Here is a 26,088-nt window from a genome sequence, read left to right as displayed (position 1 = left end):
CACAATGTCAGGGCGCGATAGGATCAACCAAGCCTTTGCCAACAATTCGCAATTACGAAAGAGAATCTTCGACGCCATTGGTAAGTGAACAGCAGTTCAGATCACTCCCACCATGGTCCATGTTCACTCACTGACTTGCTGCAGACGCAACGCCGCAGTATGCGCCCCTTTTCGAGGACATTGCGTCGTACCATCTCAACGCGCACCTTCCGAACGGCTCTGCCCACGATGAACCGGCCTCCAAGAAGCGCAAACTCCCCGACGGCTCGTCTCTTCCACTCGCCGCCGCCGCCCCCACGCAGAAAGGTGGTAGTCACCCGCGCGAGGTGATCCTCGAAGCAAGAGATATCTCGTTCTCCCTCCCTCAACGCAAGAAATTACACCTGGGCATCGCGCAATATGGAGCCGATTTCAATGGTGCCGGGACCACATTTTCCATCTTCACCCGGAACCCCGCCACCAATGAAGTCGAGATGGAAGTGCCGTTGGACCAGGTCACCTACGCCCTGAGACTGCCCATACCCGAAAAGGCGGCAAAACAATACAATTTCGTGCTGCTGTTGAAGCCAGAGTCCAGCAACAACACCGACGCCATCACCTGGGCCGTCAACGATGGCCCGCTCAAGTCGTGTCACGTCTCAAGCCGTGACCTGGCGGAAATCGCGTCTGACCCCGGCGCCATCCTGGAAAAGGCGCTCGACTATCTCATTCAAAGGAGTGGCAACAAAGAAGGTCTCACCCTCCCCGACGCCGAGGAGTTTTGCAGCGCAAAACCCGAACCACACCGGAAAGGCGACAAGGCATATCACGTCAAGGGCTTCCGAGGGAGCAAGGACGGATACCTCTTCTTCTTGAACAATGGCATCTTCTTTGGGTTCAAGAAGCCGCTCTCCTTCTTTGCGTTCGAGGACGTCGAGAGCATATCATACACGTCCGTGCTGCAGCGAACGTTCAACTTGAATATCGTGTATCGAGCCAGCTCGGTGGCGGATGGAGGAGCTCATCACGGCGATGCCGCCATCCAGGAGGTGGAGTTTTCGATGTTGGACCAGGCGGACTTTCCCGGCATCGACGCCTACATCAAGCGGCATGGGTTGCAGGATGCCAGTCTCGCAGAGTCACGGCGCGCAAAGAAGCTCAACGCCGCGACCCACGGCAAAGGTGCGATCCAGAACGGCGATGGCGGAGGCGACGTGGAAGGTGAGGAAGGAGACGACACGCGCACCGAGCTGGAGAAAGCCCAGCAACAGCTCGAGGACGAGGAGGACGAGGAAGAGGAAGACTACGACCCCGGCAATGACGGGGAGAGTGAAGGCAGCGGGGCTTCGGACGAGTCCGATGAGGAGTTTGATCGCGAGTATGAGCGCGAGAGGAAGAAGACCAAGGGCCGGGATTTGGTCAAGGAAGAATTGGGCAGCGAGGCGGAGGACGTGAGTGTTACCGAGGACGAGGACGACGGGGAAGCACACGGCGACGACGCAGAAGACCATTATGACGAGGAGGAGGAGGAAGAAGAAGCGGAAGAGTTGTCCAATACAATCCCGAGCCACCATAAACACATGGCCGTGTCAGGGGCTGCTGCCGCCGCCGCCGCTGCCGGTACAGGAGGAGTTAGACGTGGCGGCAGCAGCTGGGGGGCCAATGGCGATGATAATGATGATGACGAAGAGGCCATGCCGGACCCTGACGATGAAGATCAATTGTGAACGAAATTGGCGGGCGATACATTTATCTATATATACACATATATATAGGTTGGGTCTCGGACGGACAAACAGTCCGTCACTCAGTCACTCGGTCGTTTTTTATGTGACCACGACCTTTTCCCCTTGTCAGCGAGTGGCGATCGATCATCGAGGAAATGAAAGGATGGACGGATGAAAGAAGGAATGGGTGGACCTGCTCCTGCACACGCATGTCCAATTATTGTTTGATTGTTTGTTTGTCGAGGTGCATGTATGTATGCACACGTACATGCCATGCTCCGGACAGAGAGAGAGGGAGGGATAGGGGGGAAGAGAGAGAAAGAGAGAGAGTGTGTGTGTGTCTGTGTGTGACAGGGTATGTCTCCCAGCTCGAGACCGATCGCCAATGCCAAAGGCCTTACCATTCAAACACTCAAGCAATGACCTCTCACTCCAAATGATCACCAACCAATGGACGACGACTCAGCAGCACAGAGTCCGACCCGGCACAGCCTCGCCCTGAGCACGGACGCCAGCGTCGCCTGCAGCCCCACGGCGAGGGCGAGGACGACACCCACGGTGCGCGGGCGGCGTGGGTGCACCCAGCCGACGTTGCCCTCGAGGGCGCTGACGGCGAACAGCATGAAGTCGAAGCAGCCGTGGAACAGGACCGGGTCGCGCAGGACCAGCCACGCGCTGTTCATTGTTGAGGAGGAGGAGGAGGAGGTGGTGGAGGTGTGTCCTCTGTGGAAATGGTCATGGTCGTCCCGCATGAGCTTCATGTTGATTCCGATCAGGGTGGCGGTCATCGCGTGGCCGGGGATGCCCAGCACCACCCTCTCCATAGCCGTCAGCAGGGCGAACATGGCGTCCTTGGGCGCGGCACCGCGACCCTTGTTGGACCGGCGGGTCGCAGCGGATATGAAGGCGCAGTTTTCCACCGTGGCGAAGCCCAGCGCTGCGGAGACGGCGACGGCGATAGAGTCACGCGGTGTGCTGGTCGAGGATCGCCGTGCCAGAAGAGCCAGCATGGCCGTGACCGTCACGTACTTGATGCCCTCCTCGACCAGGCCCGCGGCCACGAAGGAGAAGAGCAGCATGAATGCCCAGTACCCGCGGCGACGGGCCATGGCGCGGCGTCGTTGCCGGTGGGCGTCGTCGGTGATGTCGTGCTCAGTTTTGGCCGTCTCGGCGAGATACGACATGGCGTCGTCGGGGAGGCCGTGGAAGCAGAGCAGGGCGAGCAGGTAGGCGAGCACGGCTTGCGCGAGCATCGCGACGGTGATGCCCACCGTGCCCGCGAGGATGTAGGTCCAGACCAGGATGCTCAGGTCTGTTGGCTGCTGGTGGGACCTGCGGCGTTGCTCGACAGCATAGAGGCAGATGGTCGGGGCACATGTCAGGAGCAGCGCGGCGAGGATGGGGAGGTTCAACCGTGTGGCGACGGGGGACGAGGAGGAGAGATGACCTGGAAGCAGATGAGTTGTTGTTGCATTTTTGGGATAGCCATCCTGTCTATGAGGCTCTGGTGTCGTTGAGCGTTCGGGGACAGTTTGGGTCGACATATGAGCATATCACGCACGGCGCCCAGAGCAGTCACTCAGGCTGTCCGGGTACTTTATAAAGGAGAGACCAGCCTTAGGGAGAGGCTTTGCCCTCTCGTGAGGGAGTACACGCCTCGCTCGACCCCTGCTCGTCGTATTCGTGATCGTGATCGTATTCGTGTCTGGCCAGGAGTGCAAGCCACAACACGTCGTGACGGCAGGGGACCGACCGGTCTGCTACCCAGCATCCTGGCTGCGCGAGTGCTGAGCCAACAATCTCCGTGCCGACGAGATGAGATCCGCCGTCCAGTCGTCGGCTGGGGATGTGTGACTGGGTGTCTGGCCCGAGATCTCCTCGACCAACAGCCTCCCAAAGTCTCTCGCCCACCAGACCCGACGTCCGAGTTTCTCGACCAACGCGCCCCAGTACATCAACACCAGCAGTGCGACATGGTCATTGGCCCTGATGGCGTTGACGTACTCCTCGCCGGCCATGTTGAGCCATCCCAGGATGTAGCCCTGATAGTCGTCGTCGTCGTGGCTGACGCATTTGGCAAAGCACTCCTCAAGCAGGGCGATGGCCTTCTTGCAGGCTTCGAAATGCGCGACCTGCTGGACTCGACGCTCGTAGCTATCGCCCACGGTCTGAATGATCCGTCTCTCGTTGGCCGTGTTGAGTTTTGACAGGGCCGCCGCGCAATCAGCGTCGAGCGGCATCCGGGGCAGGTTCTCGAACGGCGTCAGCTTCTGCACGTACGTATTCTGGGCCAAGTATTGCTCTGCGTTGTCTCCGAGAACGGCGGCGCATCCGCGCAGCAACTCGAAGTGCGTCAGCGTGTTGCGCACCATACTGTCGTCGTTGTCGCCGCCCTGAGAGCCACCGGCCAGCTCGGACAGGAACTGTGACGAGGCCAACGCGAGCACCATCAGCATCAACGAGAAGCAGAGCACGGTCTCGTAGCGTTCGAGGCTGGCAGCCTCTTGGAACTGAAGGTGGGCACGGAACTGGTTCAGCGCGAGGGTCTGATACTTGACGGCCGCCCCGAGGTATTTCGCACGGCGGCCACGTTCCCCCGAGGAGGAAGAGGAGCAGCTGGCGGCCGACTCGAAGGCGGCTAGGGCGAAGACGCCCGCGCACAGGAACTCGTGCTGCAGCGACCACCGCGGCACCGCCATCTGCCAGACGTAGTCGTCCTGCGCCACCTTGCTGCACATGCTCCTGTACGTCACCGTCGACCAGCGATGCATGAGCTGCAGCTCCAGCAGGCGATCCTCGTTGGGGAACAGCGGCTCTTCCTGCTCGTCCACGGACTGCGGCGGCAGGTCGGGACGGGGCTCACGTTCTGCATGTACACGGGCCCGGTCATGATGACCCGAGGGCAGAGTCTGTGGCTGCAGGAGGTCTGGATATGGCCCTGGGCTGGCGTACTCACACGTAGTTCCTCTGAGCCTGCAGCGGCCACAAGGAGGGCCCGTCTCGTCGCACTTAATGTGGCCGACCTTGCAGGTTAAGCAGCCACGGCGCGACTTCTGGTGCGATCGTCGTGGAGGCATTCTAGGCCTAATTAGCCTTTGGTTTCTCGATAGTTAAGATCAGACGGGGCCAGAACAAGTGATGGCACTGACTGGTTGTGGTGGGAGAGACGTTCGTTGTGTCTGCCCTGAGAAGCGAAAACGAGAGGTACGAATACGATCACGACGGGTGGAGCAATATTTACTCGGTATACAGTACATCCAACAGTAGGGGTCCAGGACTTAGTTACTCCATCTCTATATAATCTCATGGTGCCATTCCAAGTGCTTCAAACTTCACAGAAAGCTAGGGTATCGGTGGTCGTGAAAGCAAACGGTCGTGAAAAATAACTATCCCTTGTTCCACCCCATCCAAGCAAGCAGATCCTCATATACTTCGTGATCAACGGAGGAAGCCGTTCTTGACCAGCCATGCCAGCAGTCTGGGTTTTTCGACCCCCCACCCTGTCGAGTCTGCATCCCAAGCTGCTTCGACTCTCGCGACGGGACCTCGGACGACGCCCAACTCAGCCTGCTCAGACCTTCTTTACCGGACTCCGCCCTCAGCAACTCCGTCGTCACGGGCGAACATTATCCACGTCGCCCCCTGACCAGCAGCAGCAGCCCTCACAGCCACACCAAAGCCACCCGGATCCTTCCTACCCTCCGCTCAATTTTTCCAAACTGGGTGCGTCTCGCGCCGTCAGGATCACCGTCATCGCTTCGCTGCTCGTCTTGGGGACCATGGAGACGGTCTTTTGGACACAGACCTTGTGGCGGTACTTCATGTCGACTCCTCCATCGCTCGATACCACTTCGTCGTCCAGTCCACCGTCGGAGTCTCGCGAAGGAAGCCGATAGAAGTTTGTTGGGTTGGGATCCGAGGACATGTCCGTCTTGAAGCATTCCCCACCGTGTAATTTTATCACGTTCAAACTGTGAGACTCACAATCAGGGCCTCGAAAGAGGACCGGGCACCCTCGTTACATCACTGCTCGTTCCAAAATGTACAACTCATTCACCGGCGACCGCAGCTTTGCTCTTTTTCCTATTGTTCTCGATCTTCTCCAGCAGCTCCCCGACGCGGAACGGCTTGGGCAAGATATCGTCGACACCGGCCTCGAAGGCTGCCTCGATCTGCTCGGCCCGGACGTTGGCCGTGATGGCGATGATCTGGATGTGCCGTTTCAACTTGCCCTTGTGCTCCAGTTCCCGGATGCGCCGCGTGCAGGTCAGCCCGTCCAGGACAGGCATCTCCACGTCCATCAGGATGCAGTCGATGTCGACGTCCAGGTTCGACGACGCCGTCTCGATCTTCTGGATTGGTCGGTAGTCGTGCCACGCTCGGGTCCGGGTCAGAAAGTCCAGGGCCTCGATCCCGTGATTCGCGTTGTACACGATGCAGCCACCCCGCTCGAGCTGTTTGGTGAGCACCTGCGCGTTGATGATGTTGTCTTCGACGAGCAGCACCGAAGGGGGCCTCTCGGTTGCCGCCGTGCTGGGAGATGGTCTGACGGGTATCTTCGCCTTCAATGAGGATGGAGTACGCCGTGACTTTGGTAAGGGAGCGGAGTGTGGGACCACCTGTACGGGGTCGGCCGGAGCAGTTGCTCGATGTGCTCGCACGTAGAAGGCGAAGGTACTTCCTTTCCCCGGCTCGGTGATCACGCCAATCTCGCCGCCCATGTTCTCCGTCAGTTCGCGCGAGATGAAAAGCCCCAACCCCGACCCGCCGTATTTGATATGCGTCTTCTTCGTCCCTTGCTGAAACCTGTGAAAGAGCCGGGCCATCTCCTCTTGCTCCAGTCCCTTTCCCGTATCTGAGACGGAGAAAAGCAGATTTATTGCTTCGCCGTCACCTCGTCTGGGGCTCTGTAGAGGGAGTCGCCTTTGCTTCTTGGTGGGAAACCAAACGATATTGTCTATGCTCGGGACTTGGCCCAGAAATGCTGATCTTCGAATGGTAATTTTGCGGACGGCCTCGAGTTTAGTAAACTTGATCGCGTTGGTCAAGAGGTTGATGAATATCTGCGTCAACCGGACAGGATCAACGGACACCCAATCCACGTTGCTTCGTTCGAACGTGTCGTCGGCGACGCTTTCGACGGTGATCGAATGAGTGTCAAATTCTGCTCGAAACATCGTCAACACAGATTCGACGACGACATGTGGTTGAATCGCAACCGGGGTTATCGACAGCAGTTGAGAGTCCAGTTTCGATAGCGTCAGGACATCGTCGACAATCCTCTTCTGGTGCGACGCGCAGAGCAATATCGTCTTGGCATACTCGACATTTTCCTTGAGCAATTGTTGCGTCGCCTCTGGTGACCGATCTGAAGAGACCCAGTCGTTGAGAGACATCGTGATCCCATCTGCGAGTTGGGTGATGGCGGAGAGAGGATTCCTCATCTCGTGAGACACAAAATCAATGAAGGCTTCTTGCAATTTCCGCGCCTCGGTCGCTTCGAGCGCGAGGCGACTCTGAACTTCTTCGGTCCACTTGGTTTTGCTGATGTCGGTGACACAGCAGACGATGCTTTTGACTTTGCCGTCTTCGAGGACGGGGAACGCGTGTATCATTACCCAACAAGATTCTTCGTCTGGATGGGGGTTTCCAGCAGTGGCGGGGGGCCGCCATGTCCTCTGCAAGCGAAATTCCTGGCTGACAGGCCTCAGATCGTCCACGAGTTCGCGCCACATTCTCAAGATGCGCTCCTTCTCGTCGGCGTGGAGAGGCTCGACAAAGGAAAACTCATATTTGTCCTCGAGGGAGTGGCCGGTCATCTCGTAGTACTCTATTACTCATGTGTTAGCTCGGCGAGCGAGGAATAAAATGGCCTCCCCCGATCCAACGTGAAAAGCGTAATGATCTCGTCGAGACGACGACAAAACTTACGTCGGTTTGCCCACATGATATTCCCAGCAGGAGTAAGACGGACCATCCCCACGGGGCCGTGTTCAGCTATTTCTCTGATCTGCCGCTCACGTTCTTGCAGCTGGAGAGTCAGTCTTTCGGCGCGTTCGTGCGCCTCTTCGCGGTCGACCGCAAATGCAATGCAGGCCGATGCTTGTCGGCACAGGGATTGGATGAAGGCCTCGTCTTCCGTCTGAAAATGCCTCCGGGGGTTGAGGCCAAAGACGACCACCCCCAACAACCTGCTGCTGACGGAGACGGGCATGAGAGCCATGGAGATGGGAGTATCGCCGTAGCCACGCCAATCGAATCCCTCCAGAAATGTCGCCGGAAGGGTGTTGTCCGTATGATGGAGCACGATCGGCTTATTTGTGGCTTTCAGGCGGCGGTAGTAGAACAGAAACCCAGACGATCCTTCATAGATATCCACGTGTTTGGGGACCAGAGGATGTCCGCCCAACGGTAAGCCCAACGATTGTTGCAGCGTCAGCTTGCAGGAGGCGGCATCGTCTTCGGCAGAGTACGCAAAAGCCATGGGAAAGTCCTGTGGGTTCTCCCGTAGGGCTTGGAAAAGATGCTCCCACACCGAGCCATTCGGATCCGTGGGCGGCGCGCTGATGGAATAGAGCATTTTCGATCTCCTTTCTCTTACCTTTTCATTGGTAATCTCGGTAGTACGGTTGTAAAAGCCGTTCACTTTGCCATGCTCGTCGAGGATGGGCAGCAGGGTCCCGCTCCAGAAAGTCTCTTCAAGGCGGCCGTCAGGCTGCTGAGGGAACAATGTGACCTCCATGCTCCTCATGGTGCGACTGGAATCTTGCATCGCGCGAAAAAAGCTTTCCAAGGTCGACCAGGACTGTTCCCATATGTCCTTGAAGCGCTTTCCTTGTATGCCAGAACGGTTGTTGAGCCGCTGACACACATCGTTGTACGCCGTCAAATTGAAGCAGGCAGAGAACGAGGGCCCCCAGTAGATCACGGCAGGAGAGTTGTCAGCCAGCACCAGGCTGACGACGGTCCTCAGAGAAACAGGCCAGTCTTCGAGGGGACCGAAATCGGTCGCGGTCCAGTCAACCGCGGTCAAGAACCAACGAACATTCTCATTTTGGGGGAGATGGCTAGTCCAGCATTCAGTTTCTGGCTCTGTCTTCAGTGACTGGGGCGATGGGCGCAGCGGAAGCTTGGTCTTCTTCTGGTGTGCAGGTTGAGATGTGCGTGGTATCCAGTGGCCGGTTGCTTTGTCCAACACCGCCTCGCAGAACTGGTGATTGTTTGATGGGTATGAGTCAAGTCGAATCGACAGCTGTTCTTGGCCGTCTTTATCAACAAAGGACGATATACCCAGCTGTTCTAGGGTCCATTGACGACTAGACGGTAGTTTCGATTGCGGCAACGATTCTCCCGAGTCCATTCTCGTGAGGCACTTTCAGCAAAGCTCGACATCTTAAATAGTCATGTTCCGGGCTGGAAGCAGAAAGGGGGGCGCAACGGCTATTCCTCCGTTGTCCTGCAGTTATCTCGATAGCGTAAGAGCGGTGCCGCCGCCTGGAGTATACAAACCCCCGTACCAAATTGAACGTGTCCGAATGAAGGCAAAAGCGATCCCTCCCGCAGAAGCTGGAAAACGAGAGTGCCACATCAATAATGATTGGCAAAAGCAGCAAAGAGACGACAATGAAAAGATCCAAGTCTTCAGCCGCGCCGCCATCTTGCCAAGTGTTCCAACTTTCAAGAGAAAAGTAAGAAGTTGGCGGATGATCACCAACCTGTGTGAGTTTTTCTTTCCTTTCGGGAAGTCTCGTTTCCTCCAACGGCAGCGTGAAAGAGATTGAGATGGTTCACCATCTGTGACGATGATGTGGGCACAAGTCCCCTAAGCCAATTAGTTTTGGTGCACAGGGCGGCCGTCCCGCTTCGTTATGGGGTACGCCCATTGTCGATAAGATAGATGGAGACCGCCTTGATGACGGACTGGAGGAAAGCACGGGAAGGGGCAGACCCAAGCCCGTGATCGTCGCTTATAATACGGAGTCGGGAGAAGTTTCGCGTTGCCCTAGCTGCCAGGATGGACTGTGTAGGGCTTGAAATAACTAGCCCAACGCCACACTCTGGTCAAATGTCCAACCTTTCCGCCCACAACGAGCGGCTCGCGAATTTTACAGTTCAACGCCGCCCAGGTTCGTACGGTACGGATATGAAGGAAGTCCGTGGCACCACGCCTTGGTTAATAACAATAGATCGATCGCGAGATCTATTATCTCCTTTGCACATCAGCCTGCCCTGCAAACTCTCGGACGCCGGAAACTATTTGCTCATGCCCAGAGACCTCCGTCCAGGTCTTCGGTCCGTCATTGTCAATAGTCCGGTAGCAATCGTGATAACGATCCGACAGCGACTTAGAAGATAGCCGATCCTTTTGCTGGTGAAAGTCAGGACAACTCCATGTAGGCATGGGTGATAAAACCAAGTCTGGTAGCCCTCGTATGAACCCAGATCGGCGAAGCTGGGTTGGTGCACTCCGAATGAGGGGCTAGAGGCCTGTTGAATCTCGAAGCTGCCAGTAAGACTTCCAACATAAATGTGGGAAAACCCCGGCTAGGTTGGCGTAAGGCTGGAGAAGTATTTGTTTGAGATGTATAGGAGAATTGAGCGAATCGTTTGGACAGGAACCCAGGAATCCATTGTAGGATGTATCCTCCCCTTGCCAGCTTAGAAGTGGGAACGACTGCTCGTGTGGGAGGCATATGCGACGTATGCCGCATCGTGGCCCCCGGTGTTAAAGCAGCATATATAAGACCGCAGCGATGGCTGCATACAGCACTACGACGGGCCCCCGAAGTGGCAGGCGGTAGCCACCGGTCAGCTCTTCATAGGTAAGCGACAGATGCATTCATACAGAGTATGTTCGTCGAGCATTACTACAACACCACAGTGCTGTATTGTCAGTCGGCATCTGTCGAGGCCGACGATATTCGCTGACACCATGAGGGGCCATTCCTTTGAGAAGCCGCCGCAGATGTCTTGGTAGTGCTGACATCTCCCAGAATCCCAAAGGAGTATGTACCTCGCATGAGCCACATAAGAGCATCCCCACGGCTCTTAAATCCTCGAGCCTCGAATAGATTCACGTTTGTTCCCTGCGACTACACAGACAGCCTGTCCAACTCCAAGTCAACTTCATCTCCGTAGTCGAAACCAGGCCACGAGTTTGTAAAACTGCTCGTTGCAACTGCATCGCTCCAGTCCTTGATTCTGGCAGTAGCCAAGGCCACGTTGGATCCAGGACAATGACAATAGGAAATCGGGGACCTATTGCATACCATTCGGGCAATATATTCACGGCCAGCGATCATGGAGGCCGCGTCGAGGCATTCATCGTCTCAGCAAGTGGTGAATTCACGGCAGTGGGGACCAACGAGGAGATTCTAGACAAGGCACGTCGCGAGAACCTTACCATGGTTGATCTGCAGTCGCGATTTGTGATGCCCGGTATTCATGATGCACACGTCCATATTTTGGTCGCTGGTCTCTCGCGTCTCTCCAATGTGAAGCCGGGGATGGACGCAACCATGTCCAATATCGCTGAAAGACTCAAGTCGCCGTCCTGCGCCTGTGAACACGCCCACGCATATGGCGACTGGATAGTTGGAAGCCTCTATCGCATTGAGGATTTCGATCGCGAAGCACTGGATCATGACTTCCCCAAGACGCCAGTGATGTTGAGAGGAGGGGGAGGCCACGCCATGTTCCTTAACACCGCCGCTTTGGAGAGGTCGGGTTATAGTCTTTCAGAACCCGATGCACCTCACAGTCAATATTTCCGTCGGCCGGATGGAACGTTGACTGGTGAAGTCGCTGAGCTGGCCATGACAAAGGCGGTGCTGGCATTGCCAAAACCAGAAATGGCACATATCAAACGCAGTATTCTGCACGCAGTGAAGCTGCTTCACTCGGTCGGGGTGACCAGCTTTCAGGAAGCAGCGTCGAATACACTCATCCTCAAGGCACTGGGTGAGCTCGATGCCGCGGGAAGTCTGAAGATGGATGTGCAAACTCACATCGTGTACAAGCCAGAGCAGCTTGCGGAAGAACGTCTCGAAACACTGCACAAGACGCTTGATCAAGCAGAAAGTTTCCGGTCACAACATGTAGAGACTAATTTTGTCAAATTCATGCTGGATGGAGTCCCCCTTCATCCGTACTACACGCATGCGGGTCTCACAGAGGCTGGAGAGATTGACGAGAGCAAGATTCAGATCGACGACCTGGCGGAAGCTGTTTCGAAATTGGACGCCCGAGGAATGACATGTAAAATTCACTGCACCGGATTTGGCAGTACGCGGCGAGCTCTGGACGTGTACGAAGCTGTGAGGAAGACCAACAGTCGTGGACCCAAGCATGAGATTGCACATTGCAGCGGAGTGCACGACGGTATGATTCCACTTCCATCTGGAGTTGGGCAGACAACCGCTAATGCAGACAGATGACTATCCGCGCTTCCAGCAGCTGAATGTCACCGCCGAGATGTCTCCGTCGATGTTCTTCGTCCACCCGCTCACAGCCATGTCCGGTGGCCTGATGGACTGGAACTGGGGCAAGATGATCAGAAGCGGAGCTCATTTGACGGTGGGAAGCGATTGGGCGTTCCAGGATCCGTCAGTTCTGCCTGCCTGTGCCCTGATTCTGGACAGTGTCGCTGCTGCACTTCCTGCACGGGAAACTGGCACGAGTCCAGCAGCCGAGGCGATTTGCAAGATGCTGACTGTGGCGGGTGCTTTGGCGACTGGGCGGGAGAGCACGGCTGGAACCATTGAGGCTGGAAAGAAAGCTAACTTCATTATGGTTGACCGAGATTTGAGCAAAGGTGAATTTGAGGGGGCTCAGGTCCTGGGCACTTGGTTTGAGGGCGAGAGGGTCTATGAGAGCCCCTGACGAGCGTTGCAGTGTATATGAGCAGGCTGCTGCGTGAGCCAGGCATGGTGTTGTGGTGGCGTATCAGAACTGACTGGACTCATACACCTGCCTTGTTCTTGCTAGCAACAGAAGAAGACTCTGAGAAGTTACCTGAGCGAATGGTTATCAGGATCGGAACCCAGTCGGTCTTATATATAAAGCTGCGTCATATCATTAACGCATTTAGGCTGATTTGGTTCCACTGAGATTCGGAATGAACTTCAGCTCGCAATGTCCGCAGGAGGCTGGCCGTGCCTTCAGGACCGACATCATGAATTACATCGTGACACTGGCTGTCGTTGTCTTCTCTGCCGCTGCATGGGTTCTTCTCCACAGGCCAGATGCAGGCTTCGATCCACAAATGGTGCTTGCGAAGGGTTGCGCAATTACCTCCCGGTCCTGGGAGTTTGGCACTTTGACTGAAGCTCTCCTCGAGTTCTACAATCCCGAGCTGACCGTCTTTGGGTTGGATCCTTTTCCATACGGACATATTCCGAAAGTCACTGATGCCACAAAAGTCCAAGGTCTTGCGTATGCAAGTGCTGTGATATGGACCAACGGCTCGGATCTCTTGATCGACGGTGAAGGTGAGTCACCACTAGTTGTGTGATAAGATAGAGAGCATACACCCCTAGTGCGGTATGAGCCCCAGTCTCACAACAGGAAAGGTTCACCAGCGGATCCGGCGTCTCTGGGCACAGCCGCCGTGCTCCTATCCCAATACGACGAGGCGTACCTCGAGGCCGCGAAACGGCAGGCCGAATACCTCTTGACAAAAGCCAGGAGGTTCCACGTTCATGACACACCCGCGCCCATCTCGCACCGCGATGAGCCTCCCGAACTCTGGGGCGATTTCGTCTACATGGTGCCTCCTTTCTTTGCATACCACGGAGTGGCAGTGCAGGACATGCAGTTCTTGGAAACGGCCGTGCAGCAATGTCAGCTCTACGACGTCGTCCTCAGGACAAATATCTCACTGGAGGACGGGCGAACTTGTCATGGCCTGTGGAGGCACATCGTCTCAGAGCCAACGCAATTGGAGCCGGGAATATGCTGCTCAGATCCAGATGTATGGCTCACCAGCAATGCATGGGCTGTAGCCGGAATGACTCGAGTCTTGGCCACGATTCTGAAGTGGCAGCCTCCTCCAGGCAGTCCGATCCAGTACGACGAATTCAGGGCACGGAGCACAACGGCGTTGACAGATATCATCGATGGTATGTTGAAATGCACCATGAACCAGAGTCGAGATGAGAAGTCAGGTCTTCTGAAGAACTACCTGGACGGGCCATCACATCCAACTTCTGCCTGGGCTTATGGAGATGCTGCTGGCACCGCCCTGATGGCTTCCGCAGTCTATAGACTGGCAGTGCTCCTCCCAGAGGTCTATGGGACCCCGAGCTTTCTCGACTGGGCCGAGCAGAACCGTCACGCAGTCGCCAGGCATATTAGCCAGGATGGGAGGGTTGGCCCTGTAGCAGATGTCGGCCATGTTCCAAGTCAAAGTCCCGTCAACCAGACCAGTGAAGGGCAGAGTATGGCGATCCTGATGTACAGTGCCTGGCGCGACTGTCTGACTGCTGGAGTCTGCGGCCATCATGGGGCCCTCTGGGATACGATATTGAGGAGATTGACTGGGTGGACATACAGTACATAGATAAGACGAGGCTGTTACCTTGCAAAGGATTGGGATCTGGGGCAGCACGCAGCTATGGATCGTAACAACAAGGTGGGGTGATCAGACTACTGTGGAAAAGCAAATTGCCAAGGCCCCTCGGAGGGGTAAGTCCCCAGCTAAGCCTAGGCGCTTAGCTGCCTCGTTAGTTAATCCAGGTGGCTTCCCATGGCGACATCTGGGTCTCCAAAGCCCCAGGCTAGCCCGGCACAGACGGAGTTGGTGAGTTCTCGGGGCCCCTTTGCTGGGATCGCTGGGCTTCTCTGATTAGTTAGCGTCCCCTGCTTCCAGCGCCGGCCGCGCGGGGCAAGTAGTTTTCTAAGCACTCACTGTATGACCGCATGCCCACCATTTCCATTATCATACTGAGCCCGTGCCTGTGCATCCCACCACATCCACAGTGCATGCATGCGCAGCCAAAACGCTGTTAATCACCGTCCGCCTTCAAACCGAGCATCCGTCGAACTGCGACCTTGTGCACGCCGACTGACCATCACAAAGACTCTGCCCGCAGTTTATCTCTCTGCGTTCCCGCGGCACCGTTTGTTCGTGCTGCCCCTCCCCATATTGTCAATTTTTTCTGCCTCTGATGACAACCACCGGCCATGTCTGATTCACCCATTACAACTGCGCCCGTAGGGCCTCAAGAGAAGCCGATCCTGGACAAACTGCTCCTCATCAGAGACAAGTTGCTGCTCCTCAAGCAAGACAAAAGCACCTATGTCAAATCCTCCGACGTCCTTCCCTTGTACGAACAGGTCATCGAGCAAGTCTCGATACTCAACTCAGTCCGCGAACCTGCGAATTTACTCCAGAACCGGGTCGACACAGTCCTCGATGACTGTCTCCAACTTGTTTCGCTCTTCTTCATGGCTGTGGGACGGAACAACGAAGCGCCTGCGCTGTACGCCATGACCGGGAACATCACGCGCCTGTGCCAGCACCTCAAAGAAGCTGCATTCTATAGCAAGAGAGACTTGACCAGTTTGGAACACACTCTGGAAAAGATGCAGACCACTCTTGATCACGGCAAAGACAAGTACTCCCATCACCTGTTGACCCGCATCCAGTATCGCCTGGAAGTCTGCCGGGAAATGCTACAAGAGTTGCGCAACTTCCTCTCGACACTCTCTCCAGAGATGACCCCGATATGGGAGAAGCTGGTCTCCATTCTCCGGGCTATCGCGGCGTTGAATACAAGGAGCAAGGTACATACCCAGGTCACATATTGTCGCAGGCGATACTAAATCATTCCCAGTTCAGTCAGAAAGATTTAAACGAACTGCGGGAGCAGCTTCTGCAGATCCAGGCAACAATGAAAGACGGCAAACTCCCAAGTGAGCAAGGGGAAGTCAAAGGTGGGCAAGACTTGGTGGTGCCGCTTCTCGAAAGATGCCTCAAATTCACCGATATAGTCGAACAAAAGTACGTTGCCCATGCTTCCTTCCTTTTGTACCTTTTTCCGTTGACTCGTTTGGACCAGGCAAGGAAAAATAGACGAGCGATTCCAGGATACCTACGATAAACTCATTGAAATCCGCAACCAGCTCGATCGACTCACCATGACCCAAGCGTGGTCCCTCCGCGAAACCGACTTGTTTATGTGGCAGAGGAAATTGGATCGTATTGACGACTCGAGACGAGACGGCAATTTCTTTGACGCCGAGGGTCATCCTGCAGATCTACACGCGCAAAGAGTGAGTTGACACAATGAGCTGTTTGCACCCACAATTACTGACGCGCTGCGACAGACACTATTGTATCTGATCCGGCGAGGATATGCTTATATTTATCAGTTACTGATTGCATCCGAGCCCGTGTCGGAGGCTCTCCTGCCCATATACAATCAGCTCCTCACCCTGCGGAAATGCCTGGTCGAGGTCAAGAAGGCCGGAGGGGTGTCCAACCCTCGAGAATTGTATCCCTACAGTATGAAGCTCAACTCCATTGACAACATGCGAGTCGACGGCAAGTTCCAAATCGGAAATGATATCCCGGAAGGGCAAGGCAGTGTCAACGATCTTCTGGCGGAGTGCTACGATCTCGCTTATGAATTGAGGACGGCGGCCGAAGAAGGAACAGAGGACGAGTAAGAGAAGTGTGTGATGGTGCTCATATCCAGTCGAGGCATGAATCACGGCGAGCCGCTCAGGTTCGCACACTGTTCTTTTAAAGGCCGGTGATCTTTCTGCCTCAACGACCAAGGCTTCGCCTTTCTAAAGGCCAGTTCCTAGTACAGATACGCTTCTGCTTGCAACTAGGGAGTTTGTTGTATGGAGTAAGAGCGCCATTTTGCTGCGTTCCTGGCTCTCGAGGGGCTTTCTCTATTATACGGTAGCTTCTTCGTATCGATCGATCAAAGTTGAATTAGACCTTCTCCGTACATATCTAGGTGCAAAGGACCTGCGAACCACTGATGAGCTCTCGCCCTCGCTCTTCCCTGGTTAGCTCCCTTTCTTGTTGCTGTACGTATGACGTCGACCTGCCCAGGAAGTAGCCAACGCCCATTAGCATTTAATGGTATACGTATGTCAGGATGGCCCGAGGAATGGGGTTTGAGCAAGTCAGACAAAATCGCACTTTTGTCATTCTGGTCAGCTCTACTGTAGATCTGGGTAATCTGGGGGTCTGTCACATTAGTCAAATGACCGGCCTGACACATCGACTGATCTCCCGCTTGACGCCAGATTGGCAGCATTACAATCTTCGCTGCCATCGGGGCCGAGAGTTCCATCCAATCAATCAATACCATTTAGGACTTATTTCGACGCCGGCGTCAAACTACTAACCATACCAGGCTAAAATGCTGCCCATCACTAATGGTCATTGTATCCACAGTTTCTGCGCCAGAGGCACAAACCGCCAAACGTTTCCCCCTGCCGCTTGAGAGTTCGTGGGAACTCGCTGGTACAGCAGGACACATCCACCCTCTTCTGCCCAACGAGCAGCTCCCTTCTCGCCCCTCTCGAGCCCAGCCCAATGTTGGCCAGATCCAGCACCGCGTGACCGGCGTGCAGGCGATTGCGCTTATCGGAGGGCCAGCCCGCTTTCGACCCTAGCGAGCAACAGGACTTGCTGATACAAGTCTCCTGGAAGCAACTTCCGTAAGGCCTCTTGCTGGGACACAACCAATGCCCAGCCCACCCCGCAACCACAGGCCTGGAAATTTGATCCGGGAATACCAAAGCGATGTCTCAGCGTCTGAGGCCCATCACACCAGCTGGTCCCCCGCCCGAAGAGCCCGGCGGGCCGGCCAATCCAGCACGTGTGCGGAGCATCACCCGCAATGCCAGGAGCAACGCCACAGCCGCGTGCCTGGCGTGCAAGACCAGAAGAAGAAAGGTACGGGATTCAAGCCCGGCTTCACTGTTAAATCAGATTCCATGGCTGACATTCCAGTAGTGCACGGGTCCGCCGGGACCCTGCAATGCGTGTATCGCCTCGAAGTCCGAGTGTGTTTTCCAAGAACATCTCGATGGCAGACGCAAGGAGGCCATCAAGCGGAAAATGGTGGAGGGTTCAGAGCATCACCGCGATCTGCTGATTGGACTACTCCGGTCCATTCGGTCGAGTGACGAACATGAGGCTCAGCACCTCGTCCGGCTGATTCGAGATGAAGCACCACTATCAACAGTGAGTGACCCGTGGGCTTTTGTGCGTCGGATGGCAGATTCTCGAAACCAACCAGGGCATCCCTTCTGAGGCCCATGGCCTTGTAACTCCCACTTCCGGGTGGTCGACGCTGACCTTCCTCGGACTTCAGATCAATGCTTTTCTCGACGAGAGTGTCAGGAAGCTTCGTGAGAACAGTCCCAGGACTGAGGCCACCATCGATGGCCTTATCAAGCTCAGAGCCGAAACTTCCAGTCTGGCCGAGCAGATTCCGCCCAGTAGAGCGCGGAAGACGCCCATGAGCGTCGAGGAGATGACGGACGAGCCGCTGTTCCAACTCACAGCAAGACCCTGGACGACAGTCACAGACGATGACTATCTCGTCTCCCACCTGGTCTCCCTCTATTTCACTTGGTGGAACACCTTCATGCATCCACTTCACCAGCCTTCTCTGATAGAAGCCATGGCCGCTCGGGACACCATGAGCCCACTTTGCTCTTCCTTCCTGGTAAACGCCCTGCTAGCCCTTTCTTGCAGCTACTGTGACTTACCTGGAGCCTTCGCTGACCCTGACGATCCGGATACTTGGGGAGAGCACTTCTATGACGAAGCCAGGCGCCTGTGGGACCGCGAGGAAGGGCGCGCTTCCATGACCAACCTGCAAGGGCTGTATCTCTTGATGCTGTACCAGAATATGCACGGAAAAGATCAACTCGGTTGGTTGACCATGTCGCAAGTGGTCCATATGTATCAAGACATGGGCCTCTGTGACCGGATCAAGATACCACGTGATTGCCCGGCTGAGTCGGTGGACAAGATGAAAACAGCCATGTCGAATGTTTCCTGGTCGATATTTGTCTGCAACACGTAAGTCCGTTGATGGATCCATTGATTGGCCTGCTCTGCTCACTGAATAGGATTTTTGCTATTTTCCTTCTCAAACCCCCTACACTCCGGCCACCGAGAGTGGCGCGCCCTTTCAGCGGGGAAGACCTCCACAGGTCGGTAGAATGGAAGCCGTATCCTCGCGCAGAGAGAACAGATCCGCTCTATGGAGAGGCCCTCGTGAATGCTTATTGTGACTTGGCTGAAATAGCATATGAGGTAGCATTCAGGGTGCCCTTTGTTGAATCGAAAGACGGGAATGCACCTCTGCAACTGATGGTGAGGTTAGGTGCCTGGCATGATAACCTCCCTGCGACGTTGCAAGCCAGCTCCGTCACCCCGGGGCCATTGTTTGAGCTACAGTGAGCACGTTCTTACCCCCAGCGACTGTGTGCGTGAGCTGCTGTGGATGGTTCAGCTAACCAGATCAGCGCCATTTACTATTCGTGTTCTCTGGCCTTGAGTGAGGTTTCTGACCGCGATACCTCACCGGGCCCAACGCGCGGTCTGGCTCCTTCCTTCGTCGATTCGACCGCGGGCATTACTGCTCGCAGCACCTCCCTTCTCTTGATTCACCGCATGTTACCATTGTATCGACAATTTCGCCAAACATATGGCCTCGTCCGTGTGATGGCGGGCAGTTGCCATACGGCGGCCGTGGCATATTTTATCCTGCTGAAAGCGATGCGGGACCCGTCACTACGGTCGGAGGAGAATCAAGGCGCGCTCATCGACCTGACGATGTATTTGATGGTAGGTGCACGACGCTGGTTGGTGTATGCCGGTATGCTGCGGATGTTGCGCCCGACGGCGCAGTCGATGGGCGTCCAGCTCCCTCGGCAACTGATGGACATCTTGGACGAGTTCGACAAGAGCGTGTGGACGGTGGGGGCACATCGACGGATCCGCAGCGTCTATCCAAATCTCGCTCTAGTCAAGAAAGACTTGCGAGAGGATGAGGACGTGACAATGGGCGAATTGCTGGCGAGATGGGAAGCCGTGTTGGCGGACGGCGAGCCGGAAAATCGTGAAGATAACTGAAGGGGCGGCTCGGAGCCTACGCTTGGAGGGTCTCCGGCATTAAGTATACCAGTAAGAACGAGGGAGAGATTCGAGCCCGCTGTGCTCTGCAGCAAATGGTGGCCGGAAAAGGCTTCCAGGAGTGGCTCCCTTCGAAACGCTAGAGGGCCATTTGCCAGATTTGAGGCTTCGCCCTCGGTGAGACCACCGTTTGACTCTATCCTTTGTCGGTAATGGTATGCTCCAACTGCTCAAGATTCGGCGCAGATATAACAAAGATAGTCTCTGGAAGGAGAAGACATCTTCTGACCGACGTCGAACAGCGAGCAACAGGTGGATAGTAGAACGGAAAAGGAATCCGGTCGGCGTGGCCAATGCGCGGACAAAGTTCACAATTCCCTGGGCGTGCACGTGACTGATAGCGAGTGGCATTATCGGCAGGAGACAAAGGGGAGATCATCACCGTCAACGTTCACTACTACTGTCGCTCACTGACTGTCTTACGAAAGTCATTCCACCTTCCTGGCAGGTGCGAAGGCTGAGAATCGCTACTGGTACCTTGTTCTTCCAACACATTCGTAAAGGTCATTCGTTCACTGCCAACACGGCACCTGGCAGGATCCAAACCCACAATTGCCAATCAAACCTCATCCAAGCTATCAGAGACAGATACTGTATGTATAGACACAAGATGTCCAGCAAACCGTGCCATCAGGGTGAAATAGATGTATATCAAGGAAGGTAGCACCGTCATAAGTGAGGGATCAGCCACGGTGACCCACATCGAACCCGGTATCCATCTTGTCATCCCTGGGCAACAATTGGTACATGATTTCCCCTTCATGGTTCAGCACACCAAGATTTTTGTAACTCGGTGCTTGCAGACCCCCGTTCGCCACTTAGACGCCCCAAAACTTGCTCAGTCGTCAGTAGTGGTTAGGGAAAGGGAGACCATTAGTCGGTTATGAACCATGGAATGGTCTGGACCGACTCGACTAATCCCTACAGTGTTTAGACTCTGTGGCTGGGGAGCGCGCACTCAAAGCCCACATCTACGAGATATTGCGATATTTTATGGCTTTAGTGGATATGACCACCTCTCACTTCTGTAAGGTAATGAGTACAATATGTGTACGTGTGGTGTAGGGGAAAGGCATGATGGAGATTCGCCGTCAGCATAGTGCCTCGACCCCCCTTCCTCTACTTTCCAGTATAGGAATAAAATATCGTGCCAGCTAATTGGGCAGAGAGCTCGGCGCAATCTCTGTCGGATGGAACGATGGTGGCCAAGAAAAAGCCCCAATACGAGCCACAGCATACAATGCCGCAGCCTTCATCTATTCTGCGTCAGGCGCGCTTTGCACTAGTTAAATCAGCCCAATTCTTCTCCTATCTGACTCGTGAATACAAAAGAAACTGTGTGGTCCCTGCGATGCGGTTCTCACGACGCTATCCTGCTCCGTTCACCCCATTAGTTGGTCACGAGGCGGGCATGGCCCTGTCGAACAACCCGTACCTTGACCTGGTCATGCACGGCAGCGGCATCAATGTGGAATATCCGCCATCCACTTATTCTCCATCCACTTGACCTTGTCCCAGTCAAGCGTGTACCACTTCTCCGTGCTCCCGTCGTCGCCACGTGGCAAACACTTGAACAGGTATGCGGGGCCCGTCTCCGGGGCCTGGAGGACCATCTGACGGCGTTCCTTCGACTTGCCGTCAGGCATCTCCAGATTCGGCGCGCCCATGATGGTCACGTCGGGTGTTCCTCCCGTGCTTGTGTCGTCCCAGATCCAGACCTTGACGGGGAATTTGGGTACCTCTTTCAGGCAGCTGACGTGGAAGCAGGCGACGTTCTCCAAGGACGTGCGGTTGATGCCCAGGGGATCGGTCGCAGGCTCGAAGATGTCGCCCAGGGCCAGATACTGATCGCTCAGGGACACCTGAGGCGAGGTCTTGAGGGCGGGATACTTCTTGAGCAAGTCGTCCTGGTACGGGCTGTCGAAAACTGGGGTAAACATGCCGTACTGGTGGTCGCCGCGGCTGGCGTACCAGCGTCGTTTCGCAGCCGTCGCCCCGAACAGAGCCGGGCACGCATGTTCGGGGTCGAGGTCGAAATTAGGATTGCCTCGTACTGCAATGCACGAGCTATTGCCGTGGAAGGCATCCTCAAGCGCCGCCCCCTGCGCAAATTGGCCCACTGCATACCAACCCTTCGGGACGTCCGGATAGGCGACGCTCATGTCGTGCTTGCCGCGAGAATCTCGGTCGGAGAAATATGGCTTGAGAGGAACCCGGATCGCCAGCACATTGCATCCATCGACAGGTTGCGTCAGTGCCAGACGGGCCTTGATGGCTTTCTGCAACTCAGACTTTTTGGTCGCGTCGTCCACCAGCGTGTCGAGTGACTTGAGCTTGTACTTCACGACTGAAGGATTGGACGCCAGGCTCTGTCTCCAGCCGTAAAGAGCAGCTCCGTCAGGCGCAGTGCCGCCTATGGTCTTAGTTTTGACGACATCCATAGTCTTCAGGATGGTGTTGACGACATGGTCTTCGCTCTTGGGCTTGCTACTGACGTCGCCCACCTTGGTTCCGGTATCAGGGTCGTTTATTGGTGCCTAAATCAAGGATTCTTGTCAGTCACTGAAGAATGCATCTGCGATGCCATACTCGAATGTGTGAGTGGCTTTCGAGTGAGACATTGTTGGCCTTACCTTCAGCTCGATCGCATCAACTAGATCGGACTTACTGACAGTGTTCAACTCGTCAAGTGTGGTTGAGCTGATTCGAAGGCCTCCAAAACAGGCTTCCGTCATCTATATAGAACATTTAGTTGGACGTGTTCCGACATCAACGAAGTTGACGCAAGCAACTAATACGACAAGGTGGTGAGTTATTGACACGGAAAAGACTCACATAGTGTGTACCGAATTGATCCACGATGTTTTCCGCAGACCAAGTGGCCAAGGCTTTCTTGAAGTCAGGAGAGAGGTGGTCCCTGACCTCGTCCTTGTTCTTCAGACCGACCTTGTACACCACTTCCTGGTCGTACAGAGCCATGTATTTTTGGAAGGTCTCCTCTTTGGTATGTTGATCAAAAGTTCGTTTGAACTCAGCGCCGAAGCCGAAGAAGTTGAAGCCGAGGTCGATCGTGTCTGAGAGATCGTGCATGAAATCGACCTTGGAGGTTCCAGTCGCCGAGAAGGATTCAGACACGGTGCCCCAGGTCAAGTTGAGGTAGCTGGGAATTGTGTACTGGGTGGTTCTGGTGTCCGTGCCAGTGACAGTAAATGTCGATATCTTGCTCGGGTTGGAGATGCTTAGGTCGAATACATTCGCTTTGAAACTCTCCAGAGAGCCGAAAGCGCACGATGCGTCCAGTCCGCCGAAGCCGCTGAACAGGTTTGGTGGAAGGACTCCCAGCGGCGCGGCAGGCTGAGATGGATCCGTGTTGTCATTGCCAGTGACTCCGTCGAGAATTACGGCGGCTTCTTCCAGAATCTCAGCATCGGCGTCGGACAGAGGATGTGGAGGAGAGTCATCGAAGATTCGGGGATCCACATTGTCGTCAGCCACGGCTGTATTGCTGGTATTGACGATACTGAGGGGAGCTGTCTCCGCTGCGACCATGCTAGCCATGACAACGGGAGTGACAGGAGTAACTCCAGAAGTGACTGTAGGAGGGTTTCTCGGTGTGGTGTGAGGCGGGCCAGGCGGGACTGTAGGCTTGTCTGGTGAAGTCCATGGTGGCACGAATGTCCACTTCTGAGTACTATTCACTTTGGTGACATACACTGCAATTGTTTCGAGGGCATGTCAGTATACTTGATAGGAATGGTATGCTCCAGGGGGAATATCATTCCCGTCCGGCATCACACGCAGGAGTCGATATATTCAGCCAACGCTGGCGAGAGACACTCATCAGATTTGTTGACTTGGAGAACTTACTCAAGGGTTGGACAAAATCAAGGGTGATGTCTTGGTGGCCCAAGTAGATTCTGACATCCGTACCCCTCTCCCCAACCCAGATGTAGCCATGTAACCAAGGCCTCACGGCATCAAGCCAAGCTTGGCTGACTTGGCCGTTGGCGGCTACCTTGGGGATAGTTGTAACCGAGCTAAGGTAATCGTTGACCCTTGCTTCAATGATACTGTAGTTGTAAATCCATTGAACGAAAATCTGGTTGGCTTCGATGTCTGGAAGTTGACGACCAAATTGGAGGAAGTAATTTTGCATCACAAGGGGTCGAGGGCTGGCCATTCCCGCTCGCACAGGAATTCTGTGTTCGAATTCTCTCATCTCGAGTACGACCATTTTGGTTGTGTAGGTCCTGAAAATTGATCTGGTGCAATTGAAGTCAACGCAAACTGTTGATCGACCCGAAGAGGTGGACATGGCTGTAAATTTATATACATTGTTTCTCGGGTATCCTCCTTGTCAACGACGTTCTCCTATTCAGTTGCAGGGAATCCTTGTAGAGTGTCGTGTTCACATCACACCTGGTACAGCAGCCACACTCGCGCAAACCACAGCTGAAGAGTATGAAAAGGTGGCCGGACATGCTCGTTCCGAGCAAACGACTTGAGGGTCGAACTCTGACCGTGGTGCAGACCTCCAATGAGACTTGCATACGAGGTTCTGCCCCATGCCAAAGATAATGCCAATGTGTGATTCAGGTCAACTGAGAGGCCCTCAGGGTTTCAAGAAAGCCGTTTTCAGGGGAGCCCAACTTGCTCCTTGCCAGCCATTCAGTCGCTTTCAGTGTCAAATCTCGTATCGCTGAGTCTGAAGGCTCTATCTACTTGCTTGGCATGGTAGATAGACACCTCTCATCTGCGGGAATACTCCAATGGGTGCTCCGGGCTGCGCAAGCCACTGTTTTTCTGTAACCGAAGCATCAGTTTCATTCAGAGTTTGTTAATTTTCTGCAGTATTGTGTGGCTCGGGAAGCCGCCGCGGGTACGCCATGGTAACCAACGGAGAATTGCCCATACCTCCCAAGCAATAGGAGCGAAAGGTCGGGTCACCTGGACCTATATTCGAGCTCGAGACATCCACACGCCATTAAACATGTGGTACACGGGTCTCACTTGGAAGTCTGGGCCCTGCCATCGCATTTGGGCTGGCTGAAATGCACAAGATATCACTTGAGTCTCCACAGAAGGCAGGAGTCGAGATCGTTTTGTCGAAGTGAATGTTCTCATGGTAGGTTCTCGCGGCTGTAACGGGCAGGCCTCGATTAGAGCGTCCCGACGAATCAGTATCCCAATAAGGCACCTGTCTTGGTTCTCCGACTATTTCGACGAGGAATTTTGATGCACAGTCTTCGTATATGCTGAGCGTGAATGCTGATGGCGTGCTGAATCTCCCAAGTGTGTACGTCAAACCTTCGCTTCCAAGGGCCCCTATCCACGACAGATATGCTGCGAAACCATAACATGCAGCGACCTTCCTTGAAGCGAGCTGCTGCGTCGGTTGATTCTGTGTGGGCGCAATGAAAGCTAACAAATGATGATCAGGAGAGCCAGTGCCAGCGTCAAGGAGAGCTGATGGACAGACACGAGGCGGTGAAAGAGTTGGCCGCGGCGGTACGCCACATAGAGTACCATTGCACTGACAATGTGCCAGTAGGAACGCTGCTCCTCGTATTCTGCACGAGCCTGGAGGATTCTAAAGGTTTGTTTGGTATCAGCTGAGAAACAACGGAGTCCTTATCCCTCGGGGACTACACGACGCTGTTTCAGTCTCTTCCGCAGCAGGACAGCGTACAATACATGCAGAGGTTTCTGACAAGACCAGATGAGGATATGGGCGGCAAGGGAGTATAACATGGAGAGCGAACTGGAGCAATCAGGCGAGAGTAGACTCGGCGATCAACCAAGCCGCTAGACAAACCCAAAAGGCTCCTAGGCCCGAACGGTCATGGGTTGCTTAGGCACGGGGTTTGGAGGCTGGCGGTGGCTTACCCAGCGTGGCTGAGATGACGTTCTTGGCTCGCTTGAGCGTCCCCGGGGTTCAAACAGAAGAGTTAAACCTCTCATAGTTGAAGCGCAAGTCCAAATCCCGTCGGGAACGTATACCAAAGTGAGGTGGTGATCTGTCGTCTATCTGAAATCAGAGAAAGCTAGGCCCTTTTGGCTGTTCGAGAAAGTGTATCTGAATGCATCACAACACCAAAACCAAGGCCCGAGTTGTCAGTCAACTCTGAATTTTGAGCAATGGCACAATTTCTGGGCCTCTTTATTTGATGTCTTCTGCTCCAAATACTCATCATTGTAAAAATGAGA

At 54.8% G+C, this 26,088-nt stretch overlaps 9 protein-coding genes across 9 annotated transcripts; 5 read left to right on the top strand and 4 right to left on the bottom strand.

Moving 5' to 3' along the window:
• Positions 1–4: 4 nt before the first annotated feature.
• On the top strand, positions 5–1,706 carry AYL99_05900 (hypothetical protein; the record flags this gene model as incomplete). The annotated part of the gene is made up of 2 exons (XM_018837412.1): positions 5–80; positions 145–1,706. 2 exons carry the CDS (start codon positions 5–7, stop codon positions 1,704–1,706), a joined length of 1,638 nt encoding a protein of 545 aa, XP_018694265.1.
• Positions 1,707–2,146: 440 nt separating this feature from the next.
• On the bottom strand, positions 2,147–3,250 carry AYL99_05899 (hypothetical protein; the record flags this gene model as incomplete). The annotated part of the gene is made up of 1 exon (XM_018837411.1): positions 2,147–3,250. The coding sequence occupies one exon, from the start codon at positions 3,248–3,250 to the stop codon at positions 2,147–2,149; it is 1,104 nt and encodes a 367-aa protein (XP_018694264.1).
• A 216-nt stretch (positions 3,251–3,466) lies between these two features.
• On the bottom strand, positions 3,467–5,631 carry AYL99_05898 (hypothetical protein; the record flags this gene model as incomplete). Its single annotated transcript, XM_018837410.1, has 2 exons — positions 3,467–4,784; positions 5,405–5,631. 2 exons carry the CDS (start codon positions 5,629–5,631, stop codon positions 3,467–3,469), a joined length of 1,545 nt encoding a protein of 514 aa, XP_018694263.1.
• Positions 5,632–5,755: 124 nt separating this feature from the next.
• On the bottom strand, positions 5,756–9,066 carry AYL99_05897 (hypothetical protein; the record flags this gene model as incomplete). Its single annotated transcript, XM_018837409.1, has 2 exons — positions 5,756–7,536; positions 7,638–9,066. 2 exons carry the CDS (start codon positions 9,064–9,066, stop codon positions 5,756–5,758), a joined length of 3,210 nt encoding a protein of 1,069 aa, XP_018694262.1.
• Positions 9,067–10,942: 1,876 nt separating this feature from the next.
• AYL99_05896 (hypothetical protein) lies at positions 10,943–12,587 on the top strand (the record flags this gene model as incomplete). The annotated part of the gene is made up of 2 exons (XM_018837408.1): positions 10,943–12,086; positions 12,139–12,587. 2 exons carry the CDS (start codon positions 10,943–10,945, stop codon positions 12,585–12,587), a joined length of 1,593 nt encoding a protein of 530 aa, XP_018694261.1.
• Positions 12,588–12,879: 292 nt separating this feature from the next.
• On the top strand, positions 12,880–14,265 carry AYL99_05895 (hypothetical protein; the record flags this gene model as incomplete). Its single annotated transcript, XM_018837407.1, has 2 exons — positions 12,880–13,195; positions 13,244–14,265. 2 exons carry the CDS (start codon positions 12,880–12,882, stop codon positions 14,263–14,265), a joined length of 1,338 nt encoding a protein of 445 aa, XP_018694260.1.
• A 623-nt stretch (positions 14,266–14,888) lies between these two features.
• AYL99_05894 (hypothetical protein) lies at positions 14,889–16,376 on the top strand (the record flags this gene model as incomplete). The annotated part of the gene is made up of 4 exons (XM_018837406.1): positions 14,889–15,491; positions 15,542–15,708; positions 15,767–15,980; positions 16,035–16,376. 4 exons carry the CDS (start codon positions 14,889–14,891, stop codon positions 16,374–16,376), a joined length of 1,326 nt encoding a protein of 441 aa, XP_018694259.1.
• Positions 16,377–17,472: 1,096 nt separating this feature from the next.
• Positions 17,473–19,821, top strand: AYL99_05893 (hypothetical protein; the record flags this gene model as incomplete). The annotated part of the gene is made up of 5 exons (XM_018837405.1): positions 17,473–17,625; positions 17,686–17,916; positions 17,972–18,762; positions 18,813–19,142; positions 19,212–19,821. The coding sequence occupies 5 exons, from the start codon at positions 17,473–17,475 to the stop codon at positions 19,819–19,821; spliced, it is 2,115 nt and encodes a 704-aa protein (XP_018694258.1).
• Positions 19,822–21,344: 1,523 nt separating this feature from the next.
• Positions 21,345–24,115, bottom strand: AYL99_05892 (hypothetical protein; the record flags this gene model as incomplete). Its single annotated transcript, XM_018837404.1, has 4 exons — positions 21,345–22,418; positions 22,515–22,616; positions 22,717–23,594; positions 23,749–24,115. The coding sequence occupies 4 exons, from the start codon at positions 24,113–24,115 to the stop codon at positions 21,345–21,347; spliced, it is 2,421 nt and encodes an 806-aa protein (XP_018694257.1).
• Between the last annotated feature and the right edge of the window lie 1,973 nt (positions 24,116–26,088).

The sequence above is a fragment of the Fonsecaea erecta genome (genome assembly GCF_001651985.1).
Source record: "Fonsecaea erecta strain CBS 125763 chromosome Unknown Scaff4, whole genome shotgun sequence".
NCBI lineage: Eukaryota > Fungi > Ascomycota > Eurotiomycetes > Chaetothyriales > Herpotrichiellaceae > Fonsecaea > Fonsecaea erecta.
Note: the sequence above shows the minus strand (reverse complement) of the source record. Positions and strands in the feature narration are given on the sequence as shown.